Source organism: Callithrix jacchus, chromosome 11, assembly GCF_049354715.1.
Source record: "Callithrix jacchus isolate 240 chromosome 11, calJac240_pri, whole genome shotgun sequence".
NCBI classification, from domain to species: Eukaryota; Metazoa; Chordata; class Mammalia; order Primates; family Cebidae; genus Callithrix; species Callithrix jacchus.
Genome location: NC_133512.1, coordinates 61,594,292 through 61,620,070, shown reverse-complemented (window position 1 = coordinate 61,620,070; position 25,779 = coordinate 61,594,292). Strand labels below are relative to the sequence as shown.

The 25,779-nt window shown below is 35.3% G+C and overlaps 1 protein-coding gene across 37 annotated transcripts in view; it reads left to right on the top strand.

Annotated features, from left to right (window-relative positions):
- Window positions 1–25,779, top strand: part of ADAM22 (ADAM metallopeptidase domain 22) — a 279,921-nt gene that overhangs the window by 185,162 nt on the left and 68,980 nt on the right. For all 37 annotated transcript variants that reach the window (XM_078342932.1, XM_054237345.2, XM_017975383.5 and 34 more), the window contains 7 exons: window positions 14,031–14,101; window positions 16,980–17,054; window positions 18,752–18,823; window positions 19,628–19,794; window positions 21,224–21,308; window positions 22,562–22,652; window positions 24,223–24,274. In XM_078342932.1, the coding sequence (XP_078199058.1) occupies window positions 14,031–14,101; window positions 16,980–17,054; window positions 18,752–18,823; window positions 19,628–19,794; window positions 21,224–21,308; window positions 22,562–22,652; window positions 24,223–24,274 (613 nt within the window). The remainder of the gene's footprint in view (window positions 1–14,030; window positions 14,102–16,979; window positions 17,055–18,751; window positions 18,824–19,627; window positions 19,795–21,223; window positions 21,309–22,561; window positions 22,653–24,222; window positions 24,275–25,779) is intronic.

The window sequence follows — 25,779 nt, the reverse complement described above, 5'->3', positions numbered from 1 at the left end:
AGTGTGTTTTTTCCGGGCTCCCACAGCTAGCAAGGGGTAAAGTTGAGTTTTGAATTATGACACTATGAAAATGTACTGTGGGAGAGAAACACAGGGGAATGGAAAAATTGCCAGCCTGAGAGTAATCCTAAACCAGTACTTAGAAAATCACTTAGAAGTTTGCATTGTCTCTTCATCAGAAAATGAAATAAATGTTTCCTAATGTTCTTTTCTCTCTGAAATAACTTTGTAACTCCTTGCCTCCTACAACTTCCCTATAGAGAAATGAACATTTTCTTCCCTTTTCTCCTGCTGCCAGAGGGATAGAAAATTTAATAGAATTCACTATTTTGAAAAATCTTCAAATGGGAATATAGATGCTGTTACTTCACATAAACTTTATAGACTGTTCTTTCAGTGATCTTATAAAACTTTTTATAATCCCTATTCTGAGAAGAAAATAAATCATTACTAGCTGTGTGGGAATAAAGCTATAATTTAATAGGTATTACTGAAAGCAGTCAACATTAATTAATATTTAAAGTAATAAATAAAGGTTTTCTTCTAAAGACTTGATTGTAGGCTTGCTAGGATATAACCTCATGTTTTTTTTTTTTTTGAAGAAATTGTTCAGGGTTTGTTTCCAGCAGAAACTTTGATGGTGACTTGGGAGTTTTGTTGTTATTAAAATGATTTTTAGACATATTATTTGAAAACTCAGATGAGTCTCAATTAGTTTCTAGTTTTCTTTTCTCATCAGAAGTTGGTGCTATCAAGTTTGAGAGAGTTTGTCTCCCAACATTACTTATGATTTACTGTGCTAACTTAGAAGAAAACAAGAAATAGACAAATAATATCAAAACTGCAGTTTCCATGAATGTCTCAAAAGTAAGCTTATTTATTTTAGATTGCATAAAGTTTAACTGGGTTATAGATTATCAACATCATCATCTTGCTATGTTTTATGTATCGTCTGTTCCCCAAACTTGTTGGACTGTGGAACCTTTTGCTTTACGTGGTATATACATGTCTCAGGACTAGTGTTTCTGAGAACATATTTTGGGAAAATCTTATTTCCCTGGACACATATGCACCCAGTTTAAAAATATTATATGCAATGAAATATAAAAGCCTTGTGTACTATTCAGTAAATTTTTACATACACTGTAGTTGAAAGATACAACATTTCCGTCACGCCAGTAACTTCCTTTGTACCCTCTGTAGTCAGTGCCTCCCACCTCTGCTGTTCCTTTTGTCTCTTATAGAACTTCAAACAGATGGAATCATGTACTATGTGCAGCTTCTTTTGCTTAGCACATGGCTGTGAGGTTATGTTGTCAAGAGTAGCAAAAATTCATTATTTTAAACTGTTAAGTACCTTGTGTCATATGAAGATGCCACTTTTTTTGTTTTCTTGGATACAGAGTCTTGCTCTTTTGCCCAGGCTGGAGTGCAGTGGTGAGATCTTGGCTCACTGCAACCTCCCCTTACTGAGTTCAAGCAATTCTCTTACCTCAGCCTCCCAAGTAGCTGGGATTACAGGCATGCGCTATCATACCTGGCTAATTTTTGTATTTTTAGTAGAGATGGGGTTTCACCACTTTGGTTAGTCTGTTCTCAAATTCCTGGCCTCAGTTGATCCATCCACCTTGGCCTCCCAAAGTGCTGGGATTACAGGTGTGAGCCACTGTGCCTAGCCTATACCACAATTTTTAATCTAATAAGTTGATGGACATTTGGGTTGTTTCCAGTTTTTGACTATTAGGAAAAAAGCAACTATGCATATTCTTGTACAAGTCTTTTCTGTGGCCACATATTTTCATTTCTTCCAGTAAATACCTAGGAATTAAATTGCTGGGCCATAGGGTAGGTATGTGTTTAACTGTGTTAACAGTGTTCTTAACTTTAGCATGCATCAGAATCATCTGAATGACCGGTAACCACAGATTGCTGGCCCCATCTTGAGAGTTTTTAATTCACTCTATCTTGGGTGGGCTTGGAGAATTTGCATTTCCAACGCGTTCCAGGTGATGCTAATGCTGCTGGTGCTGGAATCACACTTTGAGAGCCACAGTTTTTTGAGAAATTGCTGAACAGTTTTTCCAAAGTGAGTATATTCTCTTATACTTACGTCAGCACTCTATGAGAGTTTTAATTGTTCCACATCTTGACCAACATCTGCTCTGTCATTCTTTAATTTTAGCTATTCTAGTGTATGTGGAAGTATTTTACTTTGGTTCAATTTGCATTTTTCTTGTGATTAATGATGTGTAGTATATACTTATTAGCCACTAATCAGAATTTCTGTCATTTTGTTGTTAAGTTGTAGGAGTACTTACATATTCTAGATAGAAGGCCTTTGCCAAATATGCCTTATGAATATATTTTTCTCAGTCTTTGGCTTGCTCATTTACTTTAATGGCATCTTGTGATGAGCAGATGTTTTAAATTTCATGAAGTTTAACATTAATTTTTATCATTATTGCTTTCTCTATGCTAAGTAATTTTTGCTAGCTCCCAAGTTTTGAAGATATTATATAGTGTTTTCTTCTAAAAACTCTGTAGTTTTATTTTTTATGTTTAGATCTAGGATCCTCTTCAAATTACTTTTTGTGCATGGTGAAAAGTAAGGGTTAAGTTTTATTTTCTTATTTTTTATATGGATACACAGTTATTCTAACACCATTTGTTGAAAAGAGTTTCCTTTCCTCAATGAATTGCTTTGATGTCTTTGTTAAAAAGTATTAATACGGGTCTATTTCTTGACTCTATTTTATTTGGCTACCCTTATCACACTTTTTTTTTTTCTTACTGTGGCTTTATGTAAGTTTTGAAATCAGATAACATAAATCCTCCAATTCTGTTTTTTCCAAAAATGTTTTGGCTATTCTGGGCCCTTCACATTTCCCTACATTTTAGAACCCACTTGTCAATTTCTATAATTCTGGAATTTTTATTTGATTTGTGTTTAAAGTATGGATTAATGGGGAAAAACAGACATCTTATTAGTAGTGAGTCTAAAATTTCTTTCAGTATTTGGTCATTTTTAGTATAGATATTGTATTAGTTATCTATTGCTGTGTAACAAATTACTCTAAAACTTAGTGGCTTTAATTAACAAACATTTATTATCCCATAGTTTCTGAGAATCATAACCTAGGTGTGGTTTAGCTGGGTGCCTCTGGCCCATGGTGTCTCATGAGTTTGTGGCATAACTGTTATCTGAGACTACAGTTTCATTTGAAGGCTCAACTGGGAAGGATTAGCTTCTGAGCTCACTCATATGATTGTTGTCACACCTCAGTATCTCACCTAAGGGCCTCTCCACAGGGCTGCCCCCCAACAACATCATAGCTAACTTGTTCCAGGAGAGAGTGAGAGACCAAGAGAAGAGAGAGAATGAGACAAGATGCCTAAGATGGAATCCACAGTCTTTTTGTTAACCCAATCTCTAAAGTAACATCTGATCACTTTTGCTATATAGTATTTATGAGAAATTAGTTCCAGTGTCCAGGCTCAAGGGAAGGAGATTATAAGTGGCATTGTATTAGTTATCTATTGCTGAGGAATAAGTTTTTATTTTATGTACAGAAAAATCAGAAAGAAATTGAGTAATAAATTACCACAAAACCAACCTCTTAAGATAACACAGGTTTGTTACCTCACAGTTTCTGTTGATCAGGAGTTCAAGTATGGCTTAGATGGGTTCTCTGCTGCAGGGTCCCTCACAGGCTGAGGTCAAAGTGTTTGCTAGGACTGTGTCTCATCTCAAGGCTCTGCTGTGGAAAGATCTGCAGTGGTTGTTGGCAGAAGTCGGTTCTTTTTAGCTTCTTAGACCAAGGGCCTTGGTTTCTTGCTGGCTTTTGGCTGATGGTTGCTCTCTTTCCCATGTGGGCCTCCCCATAGGGCAACTCACAACACTGGTGCTCGTGTCATGAAAGCTAGTAAGGAAGAGAGTCTCCAGCAAGATGAATTACAATCTTGTATGATGTTATCTTGAGATGTGATTGGTTGGAAGCAAGTTACAGGTTTTACTCACACTCAGTGAAAGGACATTACACAAGGGCATGAGCACCAGGAGGTGGAGACTATTAGAGACTTTAAGCCAAAGAGGGCTTCTCTTTGGCCCTCAGAGATTCCTGTCCCCTTTACCAGCAAAATACATTCTCTTTTCTAGGTCTTGTAAGAGTTTCATTCTATTACAGCATCTGCTCAAAATCTAGGATCTCATTATCTAAATCAGGTCCAGGTGTGGATGAGGGTCTTTGGGTATAGTTTCTCTTTATCCTTCTGTATGTAAAACTAAAGAGACAAGTTACCTGCTCTACATACTCCTAGCACCCAGTCATGGGCCAGTAATAAAAAAGAACTGTAGACATTACCTTTCAAAAGAGGGAAAATTTGAGGAACAAGAAAAACATTGACATAGCCGTTCTGAAATTCTGCTGGGCAAATGTTGACTTTCTTGATTGGGTTTCAAGGCCTGGAAATAATTCCACATGACTTTTGGCTCTGTGTTCTCAGCTCTTAATTCTGCTCATCCTTCCTGTTCCATGAAAGATGGCACATAGTAGTTTTCTTAGTCTGTTATTACAGTTTGCTAAGAGTTTTTATCAAGAATAGGTGCTGAATTTTGTCAAATGCTTTTCTGTACTTATTGACACGATCATATGATTTTCTCCTTTAATCTGGTAATTGGGTGAATTGTATAAATTGATGTTTTGAAAAGGAAACTAATTTGCATTTTATATGTATATATATACACCTATATACATATGTGTATATAGGTGTATATATATATATGTGCAATAATATATGTGTGTATACACATATATATGTATACACACATATATACATATACATGTATGTATACACACATATACATATACATACATGTATACACACATATATACATATACATATATGTATACACACATATATATATATTATTGCACTTTCAGTTCTGGGGTACATGTGCAGAATATGCAGGACTGTTGCATAGGTACCTTCATGGCAATGTGGTTTGCTGCCTCCATCCCCCCATCTCCTATATCTGGCATTTCTCTTCATATTATCTCTCCCCAATCTCCCTACCCCCTGCCATCCCTCACCTATTCCCTGCCAACAGACCCAAGTGTGTAATGATCTCCTCCCTGTGTCCATGTGTTCCCATTGTTCAACACCTGCCTATGAGTGAGAATATGCAGTGTTTGATTTTCTGTTCTTGTGTCAGTTTGCTGAGAATGATGGTTTCCAGATTTATCCATGTCCCTGCAAATTACACAAACTTATTGTTTTTTATAGCTGCATACTATTTCATGGTGTATATGTGCCACATTTTCCTTGTCCAGTCTTTCATTGATGGGCATTTGGGTTGGTTCCAGGTCTTTGCTATTGTAAACATTCATGTGCATGTGTCCTTATAGTAGAATGATTTATAGTCCTTTGGATATATACCCAGTAATGGGATTGCTGGGTCAAATGGAATTTCTATTTCTAAGGCCTTGAGGAATCACCACACTGTCTTCCACAATGGTTGAACTAATTTACACTCCCACCAGCAGTGTAAAAGTGTTCCTTTTTCTCCACATCCTCTCCAGCATCTGTTGTCTCCAGATTTTTTAATGGTCACCATTCTAACTGGTGTGAGATGGTATCTCAATGTGGTTTTGATTTGCATTTCTCTAATGACCAGTGATGATGAGCATTTTTTTATATGTTTGTTCGCCTCATGTATGTCTTCTTTTGTAAAGTGTCTGTTCATATCCTTTGCCCACTTTTGAATGGGCTTGTTTGCTTTTTTCTTGTAAATCTGTTTTAGTTCTTTGTAGATTCTGGATGTTAGCCCTTTGTCAGATGAGTAGATTGCAAAAAATTTTTCTCATTCTATTGGTTGCCAGTTAACTCTAATGATAGTTTCTTTTGCTGTACAGAAGCTCTGGAGTTTGATCAGGTCCCATTTGTCTATTTTGGCTTTTGTTGCTAATGCTTTTGATGTTTTAGTCATGAAGTCCTTGCCTATGCCTATATCCTGAATGGTATTGCCTAGGTTTTCTTCTATGTTTTTTAGGGTGTTAGGTGTTATGTTTAAGTCTTTAATCATAAGTTAAGGAGTTAATTTTAGTGTAAGGTGTCAGGAGGGGTCCAGTTTCTGCTTTCTGCACATGGCTAGCCAGCTTTCCCAACACCATTTATCAAACAGGGAATCTTTTCCCCATTGCTTGTTTTTATGAGGTTTGTCAAAGATCTGATGGTTGTAGATGTGTGGTGTTGCTTTCAAGGCCTCCGTTCTGTTCCACTGGTCTCTATCTCTGTTTTGGTACCAGTACCATGCTGTTTTGATTACTATAGCCTTGTAGTATAGTTTGAAGTCAGGTAGTGTGATGCTCCAGCTTTGTTCTTTTTGTTTAGAATTGTCTTGGCTATGCAGACTCTCTTTTGGTTCCATTTGAAGTTTAAGGTGGTTTTTTTTCAGTTCTGTGAAGAGGGTCATAGATAGCTTGATGGGGATAGCATTGAATCTATAAATTACTTTGGGCAGTATGGCCATTTTCTCATATTGATTCTTCCTAACCATAACCATGGAATGCTTTTTTTATCTGTTTATGTCCTCTCTTATTTCCTTGAGCAGTGGTTTGTAGTTCTCCTTGAACAGGTCCTTTACATCCTTTGTTAGTTGTATTCCTAGGTATTTTATTCTCTTTGTAGCAAATATGAATGGCAGTTTGTTCTTGATTTGGCTCTCTTTAAGTCTGTTATTGGTGTATAGGAATGCCTGTGATTTCTGCACATTGATTTTGTATCCTGAGATATTGCTGAAGTTGCTTATCAGTTTCAGGAGATTTTTGGGATGAGACGATGGGTCCTCCTGAATATACAATCATGTGGTCTGCAAATAGAGACAATTTAACTTCCTTCTTTCCTAATTGAATACCCTTTATTTCTCTTTCTTGCCTGATTGCTCTGGCTAGAACTTCCAATACTATTTTGAATAGGAGTGGTGAGAGAGGGCATCCTTGTCCAGTACCAGTTTTCAAAGGGAATGCTTTCAGTTTTTGCCCATTCAGTATGATACTGGCTGTGGGTTGTTTGTCATAAATAGCTTTTATTATTTTGAGATTACGTTCTGTTGATACCTAGTTTATAGAGTGTTTTTAGCATAAAGGACTGTTGAATTTTGTCAAAGGTCTTCTCTGCATCTATTGAGATAATTATGTGGCTTTTGTCTTTGGTTCTGTTTATGGGGTGGATTACGTTTATAGACTCGTGTATGTTGAACCAGCCTTGCATCCTCAGGATGAAACCTATTTGATCATGATGGATAAGCTTTTGATGTGCTCTTGCAATCGGTTTGCCAATATTTTATTGAAGATTTTTTCATGTATGTTCATCATCGATATTGGCCTGAAGTTTCTTTTTTTTTGTTGAGTCTCTGCTGGGTTTTGGTGTCAGGATGATGTTGGTCTCATAAAATGATTTGGGAAGGATTCCCTCTTTTTGGGTTGTTTGGAATAGTTTCAGAAGGAGTGGTACCAGCTCCTCTTTGTATGTCTGGTAGAATTCAGCTGTTAACCCATATGGACCTGGGCTTTTTTTGGTTGGTAGGCTATTAATTCCTGCCTCAACTTCAGCCTTTGTTATTGGTCTATTCAGGGTTTCAACTTCTTCCTGGTTTGGGCTTAGGAGGGTGCAAGTGTCCAGGAATTTATCAATTTCTTCCAGGTTTACTGGTTTATGTGCATAGAGTTGTTTGTAGTAATCTCTGATGGTAGTTTGCATTTCTGTGGAATTGGTGTTGATATCATCTTTATTGTTTTTTATTGCATCTATTTGATTCTTCTCTCTTTTCTTTTTTATTAATCTAGCTTTAGCAGTCTATTTTGTTGATCTTTTCAAAAAACCAGCTCCTGGACTTATTGATTGTTTGAAGGGTTTTTTGTGTCTCTATCTCCTTCAGTTCTGCTCTCATCTTAGTTATTTCTTGTCTTCTGCTAGCTTTTGAGTTTTTTTTTTTGGTCTTGACCCTCTAGCTCTTTCAATTTCAATGATAGGGTGTCGATTTTAGATCTTTCCTTCCTTCTTATGTGGGCATTTATTGCTATAAATTTTCCTGTAGACATTGTTTTAAATGTGTCCCAGAGATTCTGGTACATTGTGTCTTCATTGTCATTGGTTTTGAAGAACATCGTTATTTTTGCCTTCATTTCATTGTTTATCCAGTCAACATTCAAGAGCCAGTTGTTCAGGTTCCATGAAGTTGTGCGGTTCTGAGTTAATTTCTTAATCCTGAGTTCTAATTTGATTGCACTGTGGTCTGAGAGACTGTTTTTGATTTCTGTTCTTTTGCATTTGCTGAGGTGTGATTTACTTCCAATTATGTGGTCAATTTTAGAGTAGGTGTGATGTGGTGCTGAGAATTCTGTGGATTTGGGGTGGAGAGTTCTATAGATGCCTATTAGGTTTGCTTGGTCCAGATCTGAGTTTAAGTCCTGGATATCCTTGTTAATTTTCTGTCCCATTTATCTGTCTAGTATTGACAGTGGAGTGATAAAGTGTCCCACTATTATTTTGTGTGAGTCTAAGTCTCTTTGCCAGTCATTAAGAACTTGCTTTATGTATCTGGGTGCTCCTGCATTGGGTACATATATATTTAGGATTATTAGCTCTTCTTTCATTGATCCTTTTACCATTATGTAATGTCCTTCTTTGTCTCTTTTGATTTTTGTTGGTTTAACGTGTATTTTATCAGAGACTAGGATTACAACTCCTGCTTTTTTTTTTTTGCTCTCCATTTGCTTGGTAAATCTTCCTCCATCCCTTTATTTTGAGCCTACGTGTGTGCTTGCAATTGAGATGGGTTTCCTGGATGCAGTACACCAATGGGTTTTGACTTTTTATCCAATATGCCAGTCTGTGTCTTTTGATTGAGGCATTTAGCCCTTTTACATTTAAGGTTAATATTGTTATGTGATTAATATTTGATTAATTAATCAAATATTGACCACATTAATGTTATGTGGTTAATATTGATCCTGCCATTTTCATGCTAGCTGGTTGTTTTGCCCATTAGTTGACACAGTTTCTTCATTGTGTCAATGCTGTTTACCATTTGGTACATTTTTGGAGTGGTTGGTACTAGTTGTTCCTTTCTATGTTTAGTGCTTCTTTCAGGAGCTCTTGTAAGGCAGGCCTGGTGATGATGAAATATCCCAGCAATTGCTTTTTTGTAAACAATTTTATTTCTCCTTCACTTATTAAACTTAGTTTGGCTGGATATGAAATTCTAGGTTGAAAGTTCTTTTCTTTAAGGATGTTGAATATTGGCCTCCACTCTCTTCTGGCTTGTAGGGTTTCTGCTGAGAGATCCGCTGTGAGTCTGATGGGCTTCCCTTTGTGCATAACCCGCCCTTTCTCTCTGGCTGCTTAGCATGTTTTCCTTCATTTCTACCCTGGTTAATCTGATTATTATGTGCCTTTGGATTGCTCTTCTTGAGAAATATCTTTATGATCTTCTCTGTATTTCCTGGACTTGAATGTTGGCCTGCCTTGCTAGGTTGGGGAAGTTCTCTGGATAATATCCTGAAGTGTGTTTTCCAGCTTGGATTCATTCTCTCTGTCACATTCAGGTACAACTTATCAAATGTAGATTAGGTCTTTTCACAGAATCCCATATTTCTTGGAGGCTTCATTCATTTCTTTTCACTTTTTTCCCTCTAATCTTACCTTCTTATTTTATTTCATTGAGTTGATCTTCAATCCCTGATATCTTTTCTTCTGCTTGGTCTTTTTGGCTTTTGAAACTTCTGTATGCTTCATTAAGTTCTTGTGTTGTGTTTATCAGCTCCATTAGGTCATTTATATTCTTCTCTAAGCTGTTTACTCTTGTTAGCATTTCATCAAACTTTTTTTCAAGGTTATTAGTTTCTTTGCATTGGGTTAGAACATGTTCTTTTAGCTTGGAGAAGTTTGTTATCACCCACCTTCTGAAGCCTGTTTCTGTCAATTCATCAGACTCATTCTCCATCCAGCCTTGTTCCCTTGCTGGTGAGGAGTTGTGATCCCTTGGAGGAGAGGCAGTCTGGTTTTGGGTGTTTTCATCCTTTTTGCACTGGTTTCTTCACATCTTTGTGGATTTATCTACCTGTGGTCTTTGTAATTGATGACTTACGGATGTGGTCTCTGAGTGGACGTCCTTTTTGTTGATGATGAAGTTATTTCTTTCTGTTTTTTGGTTTTCCTTCTAACAGTGAGGTCCCTCTGCTGTAGGACCGCTGGAGGTCCACTCCAGACCCTGCTTGCCTGGGGATCACCTGCGGTGGCTACAGAACAGTAATGGTTGCTTCCAGGTTCTTCTGTTATCTTTGTCCCAGAAGGAAACCTGCCAGATGTCAGCCTGAGCTGTCCTTTATGAGGTGTCTCTTTGGATATACGTGGGTCAGGGAGCTGCTTGAGAAGACAGTCTGACTCTTATAGGACCTCTAGTATGGAACTGTTAGCTCCATTGTTCCATTAAGAGCTGCTGGGAAGGTACATTTACATCTGCTGCAGCAGAACTCATAACTGCCTTTTTTCCCCAGGTGCTCTGTCCTGGGAAGGTGGGCATTTATTTATAAGTTCCTGACATGCTGCTGCCTTTTTTCAGAGATGCCCTGCCCAGCTAGGACATAGCCTATTCACTGTCTGCCAGCAGAGGTGTTGCTAAGCTGCTGTGGGCTTTGCCCAGCTGCTGTGTGAACTTCCCTGTGGTTTTGTTTGTAGAGGTATAGTTAAACTGCCTTGGTAATGTCGGTCTGCCTCAGTAATGGTGGACTGCCTCAGTAATGGTGGACGCTCTTCCACTCACCGAGCTGGACCATCCTGGGTCCAGCTGCGCTTGCTGTGAAACTCTCAATCCAGAGCATTTCAAATTGCTGGTCTTTGTGGGGATGGGACCTGCTGAACCAGATCACCTGGTTCAGCCCCATTTCTTCAGTTGAATGGGTGGCTCTGTCTCCCAGGCATTCTAGGCACCAGTTGAAGCAGCCACCCAGATTTGTGTGAGTTTTTGTGCCAAGACCCACTGTACTGTGCTGGCGGAGACCCGCTGTGCTGGCTGAAACAGCTGTGCTGGAAGCTTATGGTGCTTTTCAGCCCAGGAATCTCCTGGTCTGTGGGCAGTAATAACTTGTTCGGAAATGCGGTGGTCACTAACCCTCTGTGCTGTTCTTGCTGGGAACTGCGCTCCAGAGCTGTTCCTATTGGCCATCTTGGATCCTTATTCTAATTTGCATTCTTAAATGGACCCCACTTGGTTATGGCAGATTATATTTTTTGTGTATTACTGGGTTTGATTTGACTATGTTTTGTTGAGAATTTTTAATTTGTAGGTTCAGGAGGCATATTGAATTGTAGTTTTCTGGTTTTAGTCAGGGTTGCTGCTCTTACAAGATGTGTTAGGAAAAGTTTCCAACTCTTTTTTTTCTAAAGTTTGTATAAGAGTGGTATTATTTCTTCTTTAAATGTTTGTTAGAATTCATCAGTGAAGCCATCTGGCCTTGTGGTTTTCTTGGAGAGTTTAAATTAAGAATTAAAGTTATTTAATAATACAGGAATATTCAGATTTTCCATATATAGTCATAGTCAAGGAATTTTATCTAAATTAACAAATTTAGATAAAATTGTTTATAAAGCTCTTCACAGTATCCTCTTATCTTTTTAATATCTATATAATCTGTAGTGATTTTTTTTCTTTAGTAGACAAGCCCTGCCAATCAATTTCATTTATTTTTTTTTAAGTTTTTAGTCTCATTTTTTTCTATTTGATTTGTGTTTAACTTACTCTTATTTTTTTAGGCTCTTAAGATAGAAGGTTAGATCACTATTTTAAACTTCTTTTTTTTTTTTTCTAACATAAGCACCTAAAACTATGCATTTCCCTTCAAACACTACGTGCCTTACCTGCATCCCTCCTATTTTGGCTTGTCATATTTTTATTTACTTTAGTCAAAACATTTTCTAAATTCTCATGTGAGTTCTTCTTTGTCCCATGGGTTATTTAAAAATGTAGAGCTTGGTATTGAAATATTTGGTTATGTTTTTCAGGCATCTTTTTGTTATAAATTTTTAATTTAATCGAGTTGCAATAAGAGAAAATGCTGTCATTTCATTTTCTTTAAATAAAATTTATTGGGACTTGCTTTATGGTCTAGCATATTGCCTGTATTGATGAATGTTTCATATATTCTTGAAAAGGAAATATATTCTTCAGTTATTGGGTAAAGTATTTTAAAAATGCCAAGTTAGGCCAGGCGCAGTGGCTCATGCCTGTAATCCCAGCACTTTGGAAGGCCAAGGTGGGCAGATCACCTGAGTCAGGAGTTCAAGACCAGCCTGGCCAACATGGTGAAACCTCATCTCTACTAAAAATAAAAAAATATTAGTTGGGCATGGTGGCAGGTGCCTGTAATCCCAGCTGCTCAGGAGGCTGAGACAAGAGAGTCATTTGAACCCAGGAATCAGAGCTTGCAGTGAGCCAAGATTGTGCCACTGCACTCCAGCCTGGGTAACAGAGTGGGACTCTGTCTCAAAAAATAAAAAAATAAAAGTAAAAATGCCCATTTAGTCAAATTGGTTAATAGTGTTAAATCTTCTACATCCATATGATTTTGTTTACTTTTTTCTTTCAAGTACTGAGGGAGGATTGTTGAAATCCTTAACTATAACTTTGAATTTGTCTGTTTTTCCTTTCAGGTCTGTCACTTTTTGCTTTATGTATTTTGAAACTCTGTGATTAGGTGAAAAAACATTTAGAATAATTTTATCTTTTTGATGAATTAATCCATTTATAATTAGGAAATAGTTCCCTTCATCCCAGGTACTTATTGCGCTGAAGTTACATTGTCTGATATTTGATATTTTCTTGACAGTTGTCTTGTGATTAATGTTTGTAAGGTGTATCTTCTCCCATACTTTATAGATAAAGTGCCCCTCTTATAAACAGCATATAATTAAGTCTTGCATTAAAAAAAATCCAGTCTGGCAATCTTTACTTTTAGGCATAACATTTAGTCTATTTAAGCTAATTAGTGATAAGAGATGTGTTACTTTTGTGATTTTGTTTTTCTGTTTTTGTCCTATTAATTTTCCATTTGTCCTGTTAGTTAATTAGAACTTATTCCCTTCCTCACCAAATCCCTTATATACTCAGGTCATAGCATTCTCAAAAGCAGCATGATGGGAGAATATTTGAACATGAAATAAAAAGAGAATATTAATTTCCTTACCCTGATTTTATTATTCAGTTCCTTGATCACATATTTCTCTGACCATGATTATCTTTCCTTTATGAACAGTATCCACAAATAGTGATAATGGTTCATCTTCAGTGTTGTATAGCATTACTCCTATAATAAGCCTTTTCAGGTTGTTAAGTCAGCCATCAAAGTTTTAGGAAATATTTACCCTAGGGCAAGATTGCAGATTTCCTCTCACTTTGTAGAAAAAACTCTCCCTCATAAATAACCTAATCTTATATTCAGAGATTAATCTGTGTGTATAAACAGTTGATGTATAATCTTCACATCTGCTACCAGGAGCAGATAAAACCTGAGATTAATTTGGTTATGGGCAAAGAAGAATGTAAATTAATTGGAAAAAAATCAAAACTTTGGTGTCCTATAGTAAGTTCTTGATAAATTGTGAACTTATGAATATGTGATTATTTATTCTACTTTCTTCTCATTGCTTCTCTTCTTTATTTTGCTATTGGAAGTGAAAGTCAAGTTGGCTGTTTAGAAGATTCCTAGTAAAGAATGTAATGATATTGATTGGAGAAATATGAAAATTTTTTTGATATAAATTAAACAGAAATAGTGTTCTAGATTTAACAAATTATATTCATCCTTTATATGTTTATTTAATATTAATATAATATACTTAATGTTCTGTGTAATCATTAAGCACAACATTATATATTATAAAATTCATGAGAAGGAAGGACAGGTAAAACTTTGCCCTCTATTGATGAACTCTGACAAATGCACTAAGTTAAATTAAATTTAATTTCCTTTTAGAATTTCAACAAGTAAACATTACTCCACCAAAATTTATTTTGAAGCCACGACCAAAAAGGAGTAAACGGCAGGTATGTATTCACGGTGGTGTGTTGTGATATTTTAAAACAACTGTCAGCTTCCAATCATTTGAATCTACAGGAAGTCTGTGTGAGAGGGTGAGTACTAGTTCAGGAATTTGTCAGGGTGTGATAAACCATAGGGCGACAGATCTGAAGAAGCAGTAGAAAGGGGCCATATTATTTCACAGATGCAAAAAGTATTCAAGATAGTGGTGATAATGTGATTCTTCATCATACTATGGGTTATGAGGCTCCTGTTTGTGGCATCTCAGGTTCTTTCTACCATAGCCTTCTTTCCTTGCCCAGATATCTATCACACAGTGGAGTCCATTTGTATAGAATATATTCTTGTATTTATTTCCTTGAAGATAACCCCTTAGGAATGAATCTATCAGGTTTTGAAGCCACAAAATGTTTTTGTCTCACTTGAGCAATTTTGGAGTCCATGACCTAATTTTAATTAGCTCATGGGCTTTATGATTGTTCAACTGGATCTTGGACTGGGTAATAATAACTGTTAATATAGTGCTTTAAACCAAATGAGTTCGGTACTGTCATTCCCCTTTCACTAAAAGAAAAATGATGGCTCTGACATGTGAAAATGACTTACTCAGAATTGTAGAGCTGGTAAATAGTTTAGACAAAATTAAGAGTTTACGGCTATCAGAATCAAGATATTACTACTGTGGTGGTGTGGGCAGAGGGATGGGTATTAAAAACAGAAGATGAAGGAAATAGATCTCTAGTAAGATCAAGAAGTTGAAGGAACCAGGTATCTTCTTTTTATTACCTTGAAATAAAATATGTTTACAGACAGATATTTATTGTGAATAATAATTGCTAAATTTTTACCTTGTGCCTGGCCCTATTATAAGAATTTTAACTATATAAACACATTTAACCCTCATAAAAACATTAAGAGAAAGATAATATTACAGGTTAAGTATCCCTTTTCCAAAATGCTTGGGACTAGCAGATTTTGATTTTTTTTGTAGCGGGGGAGGTGAGGGTGGATTTCAGAATATTTCATTATACTTAGTGGTTCAGCATCCCCAATTCAGAAATTCAAAATCTGAAATGCTCCAGTGAGCATTTATTTGGAGTGTAATATTGGTGCCCAAAAAGTTTTTCATTTTGCAGCATTTGGGGTTTTGGATTTTTAGGTGAGAGATACTCAAGCTGTATTATCCCCATTTTACTGATAAAGATACCTTGAAGCATAAGAGGATCAAGAAAGTTGCCAAAAGCCACATAGGGTTACCCAGTGGTGGAGCTGGGATTCTGACCTAGGAAGTCTGGTCTCAGAGAGGTGCTTACAACCACATATACACCAAATATTTCCTCTCAGACCCATGTGTTGCATGAATTATTATTGCGACCTTTATAAATGTTAATGAATGTTTATATATTATATATCCATGAATAGAAGATAGAGACATATATATCTTGAGTCCCAGTTAGGTAAAATAATTACGATCAAGATTTAATGTGAAACAGTATTTTTATGAATTATAGACTAAAAGAATAGGATAATATTCTTTTGACATGTGTTCTGAAGTTCTTCATAAACATCTCAACGTCTAGTCATTTTGTAAGTGCACAAATCCTTAATATCTCTTTCTGAGAAAGCCATGGACCCATAGAGGTGAAGTGCTATAAAACTGTGGGCCAATATGGCAACTCTCTGACATTAGCAGAATGTTGGGACTTGTTGAAAAGTTTACTGTATTAGTCTCTCACAAGTAGCAAAGCAGTTCCTATTGATCTAAACCCCCCCCCACGCTTAAAAAAAGACTCTTGACATTGCGTGCATTTTAGTGTTGTTCTTTGGTTTCCAACCTCAGAATTATATCAGTTATTCCCTATCACCTTGGTGTTATAGGAGATGTTTTTTTTAAGTTTTTAAGTTTAGGAATGCAGTTAGCAATGACAGAATCCATATGGCAGCATTTTAAAAGTTTATTTTAACGCACCACTCAAAACAAATATACGTGTATTGATATTTAGGTTTGATTGTATACCCTTATCACAGAAATGGACCTTGGGTAAGTGATCAAAATGTTTTCTGGAAAATTTATATTGAACTGTGGCATAAAGGAAAAAGTTAGCTTTACATACCTTGTTAATGATTGTATTATAGGCTCACTATAGAGAAGAAGGAGAATGGCTGCCTTGGTGGCTCTTTCCTATGACATTCATTGGTCATGATTTTGAAGGAGGAGAAAACTTTCTGTTGAGCAGAGAAAGCTAGCTGTAATAGACAACTCAAGACTGCGCAGGAGTTCTCAAACCTGTTCAGACAAAGACCCCATGTCATTTGGGGATCCCCTGAACCATCCTAGATGAAGGCTCATGACTCACTCCCAATGTGGAGATTAAATAATAAAAGTGCCAATCACCCCAGTCTGTACCCTCACAGAGATCCTCGGAGGACCTTAAATGAAATCCAAAAGAATGCTCTTCATGTGTTACTATTTTCAAGATAGATTATTAATGAAAATCGCTAGTTGCAGAAGGGAGTGAAATAAACGGAAGTACAAAATATAGGATATATTCACACTTAGTTTTATATGCATAAATATTTCTGGAAGGAACCAGTAACTTGCTGTATCCATTGTGGCGGAAGCAGTAAGGACTGAGTAGGTAGAGAATAAAGGTGAGAGGAAGACATTCATCTTATGCCCTTTTATACTTTTTAAAATTTTTGAGCCATGTAAATCTATTACCAATTCAGAAACTAAGCAAATTGATGAAAAATATTTTAAGCGCTAAAGGAATAAAAAGGAAAATTTTGTTTTGTCAGTTTCTTTCCACATTTTTGTCAGTTTCTTTTCACAGCCAAGTTTAGAGGTCTGAATTAGGTGCTATTTCTTTTACTATATTACAGCTTCGTCGATATCCTCGTAATGTAGAAGAAGAAACCAAATACATCGAACTGATGATTGTGAATGATCATCTTATGGTAGGATTTGCTGTTGTTTTTAAGACTGTTCGTGCCTAGGATAAAACTGGTGAGTGCAAAAATATGTTTAGAAAAAGCAAGAAGCCCATCAAGCTATAACCTGGAGAAGGTATTTGTATAATAAAATATATTTGTTAGCTAGCAACAACCTGAAATTAGGAAATATTCTTAGGTGGAAATAACTAGTAGTAATTTTTGAGTTGTCAAAAGTATTTTGTGACTCATAGTATCAACTTTTGAATTTACTTGATTAGTAGAGGTACTAATAATTTGAATCTCCACTTACTGAAATGACAATGTTTAAAAAAAAATGGAAATCTCATTATATGTTGAAAAAGTGAGGCACCAATTATGTGAAATTTTAGTTTGCAAGGTACAGCTTTATCTTATCAAAACAAATTTCAAAACAAACTGAAATTTTCTATTTCAGTCTTGCTGTGCAGAAATCATATGGAAGTACTTTCAGAGCTAACTAGTGAAAATTCTTGGGATAAGAACTTGACAAAACTTTTATGTTGCTGAATCAAATTATTTTGACCCATAGTGTTTATATTCAGTTCATGGGCATGTTGCAGGCAGTATGACTACATTCATAGCACGGTAATGAGTTATAATTTGTTCCATGTAACCAGAGTTTTAAACTAAGAAGGTTTAATGATACATACCGATGAATTGATCTTCATTTCCAGTACAAGTGCATTTTAATTTACTTTGAACTGTTTATTTGAGGAAAAATTTGTCATTTATTTGTGTATGATTAAATAAATAACTTAGATCTTAATTATTATGGTTGCTAATAATAACAACAGGATAAATCAGGATTGATTGTTGCTTTCTTGTTCAAGCTAGGTGTAAGTTTTATCTTTCTACCTGTTTGAATCCAGTGAATGTTATTGTTATTGTTCTCTAAGACTTTTATAAAGTGAAAATAAGCTATAGCAACATATATTTTGGGCATTTTAGATAGTCACAAATTCAGATGTCCATAGACATCTGTAGACATATAACATAAGCAAAATGAACCTGGTATAAAACAGTAGAGATGGGTGAGGCCTGTGGTGAAAAGAATGGTGCACGGCCCATCTAAGGGGAGCACCTGCCTCTTAGTGTTTGCCAGTTACTACCAAGTGGGAATGCTAATTTTAACTGAAGCCAGGAATTGGATTTTACATGATACTTCCTGAGTTTCAAAACACACTTGAGACCAAAGATGTATGTGATCCACATCTGTCCTGTATGCCACCTCATTGTAACCTTTATCTTTGAGCTTTCTTCTTGCTGAATAAGTTGTGTAGAACTTTTAAATTTTTATGCTTTCAGCAATGTTCACATCCACTTTTACTGTCTGTACCCCTACTTAGATTTGTATGATGTCTTACAATTCATAGATGACTTTCATATGTTTTATCATTTTGAATAACAATCCCGATAAAAATAAACCTATGAAATGAATGGGTTGGATATTTTTTACTTTATCTCCCAGATGAATAAATCAAGGCCTCAGTCTTTCAAGAGCCCTGTCTCAGGCAACACAGCAGATAAAGAACTTGATCTCAACTCTGACTCTAACATTGTTTTACAGAAAATATATTTTTTTACATTTTTAGAGCTCTTTCAATTACACTATGTTTTCTCTGATAAGATGATTATTTTCTGATCACTTCGGAAGACCTTCACTTGTTTTCTTTTGCTTTCAGTTTAAAAAACATCGGCTTTCTGTTGTACATACCAATACATATGCGAAATCTGTGGTGAACATGGCAGATTTAGTAAGTATCAACCCAATTCATTATTGCCCTAGAAGAATCTTATTTCCTGATTGGTAATAGAATGGGTAATATGGTTCATATAGTTTCACTGCTCTACGTTGCACTTCAGCCAAGGTGTCTAGTAAGTCCTGGGTGACATTGCAATAGACTTTATTGACTTTGATCTCTAGCTGGGAAGAGGAACTGGTCAAAGTTATCCATAGATATACCTGAAATTCCATCCTGTGTTTTTCACACTGTAAAAATAAAGGTTGTATTATATCCCTACCAAAGGTATTTATAGTGACTTCTAACGATGGAGAAACAGTACAACAGTTGTACTTTTTTTTAAGTATCTGGTGCTGTGGCAGTGATGCAACTAAATAATTCCACTATACCTTCATACTTCCCAAATCTTCCCTTGACAAGGCTGTCCTGGTACCTTCTTCACAAGTCTAATTAGAGCCAGTCAGGTTGTATGGAAATTATTTCTTTGGAAATCTTCATTTCTCCATTTTTTGGCTAGTGGAACTCACACAGGCATGAATTCTTCCAGGGTACCAGAAAACAGATTAAGGTGGAACCATGAATAGGGTGCTGTTAAAACAGGATCTTTTGTTTCTAAAATGTGCTCTGTTCTTTGGGTATTACTCAGTCAACAATTTAATTCTCTGTTACATAAGGGAAATACATGTAAATTAGAAAGTTATCTTCCTTTAACTAAAACCCAAGAAGTTTCCATGAAAGGAGTTTTGTTGTCCTGTTCATAAACTATTTTATTTTACCACATGTACAGCTGATGTGTTCATTTTATTAATATACTAGATATATAAAGACCAACTTAAGACCAGGATAGTATTGGTTGCCATGGAAACCTGGGCGACTGACAACAAGTTTGCCATATCTGAAAATCCAATGATCACCCTGCGTGAGTTTATGAAATACAGGAGGGATTTTATCAAAGAGAAAAGTGATGCAGTTCACCTTTTTTCGTACGTAACTTATGTAATGATGTATTACTTTTTTTGATTCCATGTTAAATGCTTTATTGTGACTGAAATGTATCCTTTCTGCTACATAACACAATTAGGATTTGACATGGCAGATAGAGTTGGAAAAAGTTTTAAAGTATAGATCGTTTAAAATTGCCATGAAAATGTAAATGATTTAATTTTGAGTTATTTTATTATTTAATGTTTGTTTTAATTTTTCCATATATTTACTGAGAGCATTTACTGAGTAAAAATACTGCTAATATTCTTATTTAGCATTCTTAACTGCAGATAAATTATATTCTTTAAAGCTACTGTCTTTTAAATGTTAATGTTTTCTCTGTTTTTGGTTCTGAGAGCTTAGTATTTCAGGAATTTATTTTTAATTTTTTCCTCGCTCTTATGTTCTTTTTTTGATAGCATACATATTTGACGTAATAGCAAATTATATATAGTGGAATTTTTAAAAAATCTATCATATAAAGTCAGAGCTGTTGAAAGCAGTTATAAAAGGAAGAAAAGATTTATTTTGGGATAACTTTATATATGATTTCAAATTTAGAGAAAAGTTACAAGAATACTACAAGGAAATAGCATGTGCCCTCCATCCAGATTCCTTAGTTATTCACATTTTCCCCATTTGTTTTATAATTTTCTTCCATTTTCCTTCCCTTTTTTCTAATCATCCATCCTTCAGTTTTTTTTTTTTTTTTTCCTGAACCTTTTCAAAGTAAGTTGAAGACACTGGGCATTTATTATTAAATAGTATGTATTCTCTAAATGTGAAAAGACATTCTCTTATATAACCACAGTAAATTATTAAAACCCAAAAATTTAACATCAATACAATACTTTTATGCAATCCATGGTCTATATTCAAATTTCATCAATTGTCTCAATATATCTTTTATAGATAATTTTCCCCATCCAAGATCCAAGCCAGGTTCACACATTGCATTTAATTATCATGTCTCTTTAGTCTCCTTTAATCTGAAAGATTTCCTCAGCTTTCCTTTGTCTATTGTGAGTTTAACACTTTTGAAGAGTAAAGGCCAATTATTTTATTGACTATTCCTCATTATGGGAATGCCTGATGTTTTCTCATTATGACATTCAAGTTATGTATTTTTGGCAGAAATACCAGAGAGGTGATCTTGTGTCTTTCTCAGAGTACATCATATCAACCAATTCTTTTTTAATAGGTATACTTCAATTTAAGATATTTATCAATTTGTGGGAAAACATGCCTCAGAAACCTTTTGCTTTGATTACATGTGTAAACAATTTTTACATTCTTCCCTCACAACATGAATATATTGTATAGAAATCTTATGTATATTGTGAAAATAAATGTAGTAAAATAATAATGAGATGTGCTATGATGTTTGAACTGTGAACTGTAAGCATTTTTCATTTCCTTTTCTAAAAGGGGGAGTCAATTTGAAAGTAGCCGGAGCGGGGCAGCTTATATTGGTGGGATTTGCTCGTTGCTGAAAGGAGGAGGCGTGAATGAAGTAGGTGTGAACATCTGTACAATACAAAGTGGTATGATGGCTGAAAATGTTTTTCTCATACTTAAGAGATGATTTCTCAGTATTCGCACACTCCAGATGTTAGATTGCTATGTTACAAATCAGTGCAGTGTCCTGGCACAGTGGCTTATTCCTGTATCCAGCACTTTGGGTGGCTGAGGAGGACAGATTGCTTAAGCTGAGGAGTTTGAGACCAGCCTGGGTAACAAGGCAAAACCCCATTTATATCAAAAATGCAAAAATAAGCTGTCTCTAGCCCCAGCTACTGGGGAGGCTGAGGTGGGAAGATGGCTTGAACCTGGGAGGTGGAGGTTGCATTGAGCCCAGATTGTGCCGTTACACTCTAGCCTGGGCGACAGAGTGACACCCTGTCTCTAAATAAATAAATAAATAAATAAAATATGGTTACTATCAGTGACCAGAGGATAAACTCAGGAAATAGTGATATAATATATGTCAGTTGTTATACATTCATGTTATATTTAGAATAATTTCCAGATTAAGCTATTTACAGATTAAATAGAGAGAATCTTTACCTTTACGTTCATTGAAAATAAAGCCCTATTTATCACTTTGAATGATTTTCCAGGGAATTGAATAATTCCCTGAAGCATCAGCTTGCCACCTAACAACCCAATTGTATAGTTTTTCCTTAGTATTTAACAGATTTGGGGATAAGAAAAATAGAATAGGTTTTCCAAAGGGTTCCTTTTACTTCTGAGGCACTAAACCTATTAGAGATGATCGAAAAGAAAATACTTGCATCTTTAAGAGGCTACAAATTGAAAAACATATCCTCAGTTCTTAAATTTCTACTGAGGGGAATTTCAGGAGCACAAGTGGACACAAAGATGGACAAGTTCTAAAAACAATTTACACATTTAATTTTATTTTGTGTTATCGAAAAGACTGATTTAATTATATACCAATATTGAATTTTTCAAGAATGTCTGTGGTGAAATTTGGACTCAGATATACATTTCAAAAACCCGAAAGCTGTGATTATTTCCTGACTTCTACTAGTCCCTGTAAGACCTCATCAAACATAGATTTTTGTTTCTCAATACTTTTTCCCAACTGCATATTCAGTGCTGGCTACAATGTGTTGTTTAGCCTCTGCTAAAGAAATTGCTTAGAAATTACTTGTTTTCAGCAATATTGTGACATTTTTCTCTTGTTATTTTTCAGTGACAATTTGGATTTACATACATTTTCTTTTTCTTTTTGTTTTTCAGTTTGGGAAAACTGATTTAATGGCTGTTACACTTGCCCAGTCATTAGCCCATAATATTGGTATTATCTCAGACAAAAGAAAGTTAGCAAGTGGTAAGTTTTAGTACATGTGTGGTTAATTGTATTTAAAATAGACTATTTGTAAAATATTTTGGAGGTAAAATTTTTTGATTTTAGATGCTTGATGAAAAGAATTTTAGTGATAGTAAATGATAAACAGCCAGGACACAAACGGTTGCTTCCCAAAGTAATACAAAGGAATGTTTACATTATAGATGGAAATTTCTGCCTGTATAATAAACTTTAAAGCCATGTGATAATAAATACTGCTGAATTTAACCTTATAAGGGACAAAATAAGCCCAGTTTGTTCATTATAAATGGTTTAGTAGAGACTTCCAGGCGTATAGACTTCAGACATACTGTTTTATTTAAAACTTTTCTGAACATGGCCACAGACATAGAATTTCCCTGTCAGGATCAGACCTGATAAAAAGCTTAGTTAGTATATGCACCTAGTATAATATGCTAGGTCTGGTATCTATGAAGAATGTCTTTTTTTCAAGTAGGTAAAGTCATTTCACCCTGAATGGTCAAATACTATGTATTCAGCATAAAAATGTCATTATTTCCATTTTTATTTCATTATTTTAGTAACAAACATTGAAAATATTATTTGTATAATCTGGAATCCCAGCACTTTGGGAGACCGAGGCAGGTGGATCACCTGAGGTCCAGAGTTCAAGACCAGCCTGGCCAACATGGCAAAACCCCTTTCTCTACTAAAAATACAAATATTAGGAGAGTGGCAGGTGCATGTATTACCAGCTACTTGGGAGGCTGAGGCAGGAGAATCACTTGAACCCAGGAGGCAGAGGTTGCAGTGAGCCAAGATCACACCATTTTACTCCAGCCTGAGCAACAGAGTGAGAGTCTGTCTCAAAAATAAAATTAATTTAAGTAAAATAAAATAACTGTTACCATTTATAGAGTATGGTAATCAACTGTTACAATTGTAAATGATTGAGTGCTAGTATTATTTCCATTTAGATACTGATTTAATTCTCCAGCTAGTTCTACAGGACACCCATTTTAGGCCCATTTTGTAGATGAAGTAACTAGATCTTACAAATATAGTGTCTCTAAGATTACACTAATATCAAATGGCAAACTCATGTTTTGAATCCTAGTATTCTGAAGCCCTTCTGCTTAACCATTAATATATTATACCACCTTCTGCCAGAAACCTTGGTGCATGCAGAGACTTTCAAAAATGGGCAAGGAAGTATAATAGTTCTCATAAAGGCCTATGAAATTGAGATCCTGTCAGTGGTGCCATAAACTTCTTCACTATTCCATTGGTATTTGATTGTCTTTCATTTAAACCCTTTTAAATAAAAGGTTTAAATATGACCATTTGTTAAAATACAAGGATTTTTTTGGTAAAAATTATATAATCTTGATTATATAAATTTTATTATATAATCAAAGCATATTTTTGATGTGGTATATTACATTAAAAACTATTGTAAGATGAATTAGAAAGAAGGTATGACTTTTTAAAAGGTATCTTAAGGAATAAAATGGATGTAATGATTTTAAAATAGAAAGTAATGCAACTGTGTTCACTTTATAACAAGGCTTGTGTATTAATTTTCTCTTAGGTGAATGTAAATGCGAGGACACGTGGTCTGGGTGCATAATGGGAGACACTGGGTGAGCCACTTCTATATGAAAATAGCTCAGTCTTATATTCTCTGCTGTGCTGTTGTCGTCTTAAGAATATGACACTCAGTAACTTAGTGCACGGAATCTAGCCATAGACATTTATGAGACATCAGAAGTAAATATCCTTAATGGTTCTGTATATAACATACTTTTGCAAAATAACCTCTTATTATTAAAAAAAATTGATGTTGGTTAAGTTGGTAGACCTCAGATTTTTTTTTTTCTGTAGCCTTGAATCTAGGCTAGAAATGGAAGAAATGAGGAAAAACTTCGTTTTTGATGACTTACCTGCTAATTCCCATTCCTTTTATTTCCTTCAATTCTAATTAAATGGGTTATCAACAGTAGTGTCCCTGGTAAGTTAACTCTTGAAAACAAAAATTAGAAAACAGCCTGGATTTGTAGCTTTCTCACATTTCTGAGGTGTAAATATTCCCACAATGGCTGATTTCAGCTATCACTGATGGCTTCACAATGTGGTATCACTAAAAAGGGAGTTGGGAAGAGAAATGTACAATCTGCTCTCCTGAGAAAGGTTTTCATTTTTATATTGTCCTCCCCTTCACACACTCAGTCATCAGTGCTTGTGTTTTATTCTTTGTAAATAAATTTTAAAATTATTCCTTTTATTCCAAGCTTATCATTACTGCCCTAATTTAAATTTTGACCATCTTTTGCTGTTATTATTTTAATGATATTCCAAATACTCAGTATAAATTGGGTTCAGTGTATACTGCTCGGGTGATGGGTGCACGAGAATCTCACAAATCACCACTAAAGAACTTACTAATGTAACCAAATATCACCTGTTCCCCAAAAATCTGTGGAAATAAAAAAATTTGAAATATTACTAATATAATAACAGCAAAACATGGTCAAAGTTTAAACTAGGACAGTAATGATGATAAGCTTGGAATCATCGTCATTCAAAAGGTATGAAGGATAAAACAGTGGGCACTTGTACACCCATTACGTAGCTTTTAAACAGTAAAATACTACATTTGTGGTGAAATCTCCCTTGTGTCCTACCTTATTAATTCCCAGCCCCAGCCAAGGTAACCACCATCTGAGTTTGGTTCCTATCATTTTCAAGTCATTCTTTATATTTTTACTGTGTAGTATATATGCATATTGGAGTAAAACATAGCATTGGTTTGCATGTTTTCAGTTTATGTGAAAGACATCATGCTGTATGTGTTCATCAACATGATGTTTGTGAGGTTTATCCATCCTTTTAATATACAACTCTTGTTCATTACATGCCATTCTGCTCAGAAATGTTGTGAGTCTCTGATGTCTGAAGAATGCAGTTCAGATTCTTAACTTCAGTATTTAGATGCCCATAATCTTTCTTCATTCTCGTTTGCAATCTCCTTTTCTCCTACTATTCATGATTGGTTTGCTTACTATAATTGTACAGAAGTTTCTAGGTTTTTCTATTTGCTAACCATAATCCTACATAGATTTTCAGCTTCTTAAAAACTTGCTCACCA